Source organism: Sinocyclocheilus rhinocerous, unplaced genomic scaffold, assembly GCF_001515625.1.
Source record: "Sinocyclocheilus rhinocerous isolate Xijiao unplaced genomic scaffold, SAMN03320098_v1.1 scaffold1433, whole genome shotgun sequence".
Lineage (NCBI taxonomy): Eukaryota > Metazoa > Chordata > Actinopteri > Cypriniformes > Cyprinidae > Sinocyclocheilus > Sinocyclocheilus rhinocerous.
Genome location: NW_015641013.1, coordinates 18,174 through 22,089, shown reverse-complemented (window position 1 = coordinate 22,089; position 3,916 = coordinate 18,174). Strand labels below are relative to the sequence as shown.

At 37.4% G+C, this 3,916-nt stretch overlaps 1 protein-coding gene across 1 annotated transcript in view; it reads right to left on the bottom strand.

The window, feature by feature from the left end:
• Nucleotides 1-1,745: 1,745 nt before the first annotated feature.
• Nucleotides 1,746-3,916, bottom strand: part of hax1 (HCLS1 associated protein X-1) — a 5,228-nt gene continuing 3,057 nt past the window's right edge. The window contains exons 5-7 of the mRNA XM_016569663.1: nt 2,548-2,669; nt 2,260-2,377; nt 1,746-2,015 (exon numbers count right to left, since the gene is read on the bottom strand). Coding sequence (XP_016425149.1) covers nt 1,948-2,015; nt 2,260-2,377; nt 2,548-2,669 — 308 coding nt within the window. The 3' untranslated portion in view covers nt 1,746-1,947. The remainder of the gene's footprint in view (nt 2,016-2,259; nt 2,378-2,547; nt 2,670-3,916) is intronic.

Sequence of the window (3,916 nt, the reverse complement as noted above, 5' to 3'; positions counted from 1 at the left end):
AGAAAACTTTGTTAATTAGGAAAAACACTGAGGAAATGGGGCCTGGGAGCAAATTCACCATCAGATATGCATGAGAGGTATACATTTCTGCATGTACTTATGAATGTTAGTTATGAGACAACATAAACATGGTTTTCTTAACTTTTATAAAGAATATCTCTTTGGATTTGAGACTTTAGTCTTTGCAACTTTACAGATCTTCTTTATGCACCAAGAGCTTGTAACACTCCAAAGAGAAAGGAAAAATTTAAATCGCATCATATGACCCCTTTAAATACGGGACAAACTGCGTTCCGTATAGCTTTCATACGGAACGCTTCTTTGATGCCTTATACGGGACGATTCCGTATTATACGGAACGGTTGGCAACCCTAGACAACACTGCAACCGGAGTTTTTGAAAATCTTCACCCTGGTAGGCGTTTTCAAAAATGTTCGGTTTCAGTGAACTGGTGCTGCGTTTGCGTGTGGATGAACTGCCAAACCGCGTAGAAAAAGCAGCGATTTTAAAAATAACCGCGTTCGTGTGGACAGGGCCTCAGACTGTCAGTCAACAAGAGCAGACAAAACCTAGTGACAGGCAAGATGTGGCAGAACTGGGTCAGCCTGTTGTGACACAAGACTGACAGATTTAAAATTAAACACTAAACGTGTTGCTAAACATGTGAGATCACATACATGGAACGTGAAGAGCTGAACAACTTAGAGATTCAAATAAATAGTGCAGTTTGAGAAGAACCAAAGAAAGTAAAGCATAAAAGACAAAAGGTTAGAAATATAAAATGAATGAACATTAAAGAGGTTATTCCGTTTTGTATTTACCAGGAGGATAAAATACCCCAGGATCTTCATGAGTGAAAAAAAAAAATCAGTGTCCTTTCCTTTTCATGGTGTGCATCTTGAGACAAAACAAGGGCACTGACATATTTTAAGACCAATCAGTGCAAGTTTATTTCAGTTGAAACAGCTAAGACTTACATTTTAGTCTGGGACCAAGCTTATTAAGTCTTCTATGTGAAACCAGGGGAAAGAGTTTCATTTCATCACAAAACTCAGTATGCTTGTTACTCTTTGAATAGGTTAAATCCAGGCTGACTAGTTATGCTTGGCTTAGTTCAGTTCACATTTTACAAGAAAAGCATAGCGTTTTTAGGATTTTGACACACCGTAAAAACAGTGCTGAATGAACGGTTCGTCACTTTTAAACTGACCTGTTCTCAAAGCAAAGCAACTACTTGTGCACACAGATGTTACCTAAAACAATAATTGAAAACAAAAGAAAAAACAAGGCAGATCTTAAATTCTTTTCTTTATGTTACACAGTGATAACACCATTGAAAATACAATTTATAAATATATTAAACTCTGGCTTATTATCGGCAGTATCATCTGCGAATCCAATCAGCTCTTCTTTACCAACAAACTAAAATTGTGGCTGTCAGTTCTTTTCAAAATATTGCAGCATCAACAACTAACCTAAAGGTCTGAGATGTTAATATAATTCTTAAACTACTCTTAATCAGATTGTATTTACAAGTAAAAGAGTAGGCAACTTTATTAGGGTCATTTTGTGGCTGCAAATAATTGTTCTTCACTCATATAATCAAGACTGGATCTCCACATTCACACTGAACAATTCAATCAGACAGGCACGGCGCCAGAATTTTTTCTCTACCGGTGCTAAGGGGGGGCTAGACCAATATGTGGGGGTGCTAAGAAAATAAATGATATTGATGACATCAGAGTTACTTCATAAAGAAATGGGGCTAAACCGGGGCTATTAAAAATTCTGACGGGGCTATAGCCCCCCCTAGCCCCGGTGTAGCGCCGTCACTGTAATCAGACTGAACAATGTAAAATCAACTAATTATTATTGTAGCTTGCAGTTGGTGGGTTTGCTGGGAAAGGATGAAAAGAGATCGTCCTTAGGTTTGTGTCCAGAGCTTCTTCAGCCTCTGAAGAACTTAGAAAACACTGAGAAATCATCCTGCATGTCAGTAGAGGGGTTCAACCCACCTGAAAGATGCAGAAAATATATTTCTGAATGATTATTCAGGAAAAGCTAGAGCAAAGCACTGCAGAAGCTTGAGGAATATTTGGGAAAATATACAGTGATATTTTAAAATGTAAAATCTAAATGAGGATGTTTTTTTAAATGCTCTAAAATGTCTATTTTAAATATTCTCTTTGTCTTTTACCTTTAGGACCATACATTACATAGGACAGGACACTGTTAAAAAGTTGTCTAGAAACCACTAACCTGGCATGAGAGGACCAGACTGATCTTGCGGCGCATCTCGGCCACTTGGACCAGAGATGGTCACTGTAGTCTCTTCATTACCTTCACCATCTCTGACTGTTCGCCTTTCTTCTACAGTCTACACACACATACATTCAATCTGTATTATTGTAATTAAAATCAGGTATTTACCAGGCTTGTTAGACAACATCTGAATGCAAGATGTGTGGTATATTGAGCCTTGCTCTACAATATTACTATATTTTTGATCAGAATAACTTGAGAACAAAATGACACAGGATCACTCACTCCATCTGGTCGGACCACCTTGGTAACGCTGACAGACTTAAAAGTTGACCTTATCTTAGGCTGTGAAGGCGCCGGAGTCAAGATCTGATCCAGACCACCTGAAGACACCTGTGAGTCCAGATCTGAGTGGAACCAGATGACAAAAGGCCTGGATGAATTATACACATTGTATCAACTGAATATCAGGCAAGAAATTCATGTATTCGCTGAATTGTCAGCACAAAAATCATAGACCAAATGAAAAATAACCCACGCATTTCTTTGCATTTTCTTTTTTTTAACTCCTTCACATGAAGTCTGAAATTTCATACTGCAGTGATCCGTCATTCTTTTATTTGGAGTTGATTTTCAAGTGTCTGGATATCTAACGATTCATTAAAATATCCAAACTTCTTTAAGAATTACAAAAATGTTACAAAAAACATTTTACCAAAAATGTTATTTGAGAACTGTTAACAGTCTGTACTAGGGGTGGAACGGTACACAGATGTCACGGTTCGGTATATACCTCGGTTCGATACGATTTCAGTACAACAAGGAACAAAATCTACTATGCTCTGTTTCTATTTATTTTGAACAGACAGTAGTACAAATTACAATTTTTTCCACCTAGATGTGAAAATACTAAATATTATTACATTATGCTATATATATATATATATATATATACACAGTGGGTACGGAAAGTATTCAGACCCCCTTAAATTTTTCACTCTTTGTTATATTGCAGCCATTTGCTAAAATCATTTAAGTTAATTTTTTTTCCTCATTAATGTACACACAGCACCCCATATTGACAGAAAAACACAGAATTGTTGACATTTTTGCAGATTTATTAAAAAAAAAAAACTGAAATATCACATGGTCCTAAATATTCAGACCCTTTGCTCAGTATTTAGTAGAAGCACCCTTTTGATCCAATACAGCCATGAGTCTTTTTGGGAAAGATACAACAAGTTTTTCACACCTCACACACACACACACACACAAAACACATCAGTTCCAGCATTGCTAACTTGACAGGTTGGTTGGTACTTTATCAAAATAAAATACAGTGAACCAAACATCAGTGCGCCCGCCTCTGTGTCACCGTTGGAACACGACTGAAATACAAAGCCTATTCAGCCTACTCAGGATTCAGATACGTTACACCGCAAATATGGAAATATTATGGAATATTTGGATTTGTGCCAAATGAGAGAGGTAGGATACACAAGCACAAAGCTCCATTTCGCAAACAGTTGAGTGCACAAGCCTTTAAAGTATACTCCTTTGTCAGTCTGTGAGATGCATTCAGAGTCAGCACATGGTCGCAGTCTAGTGCGCTTTGTTTTCAAGTGCGCAACTCACGGCATTCGCTGTTCTTCTG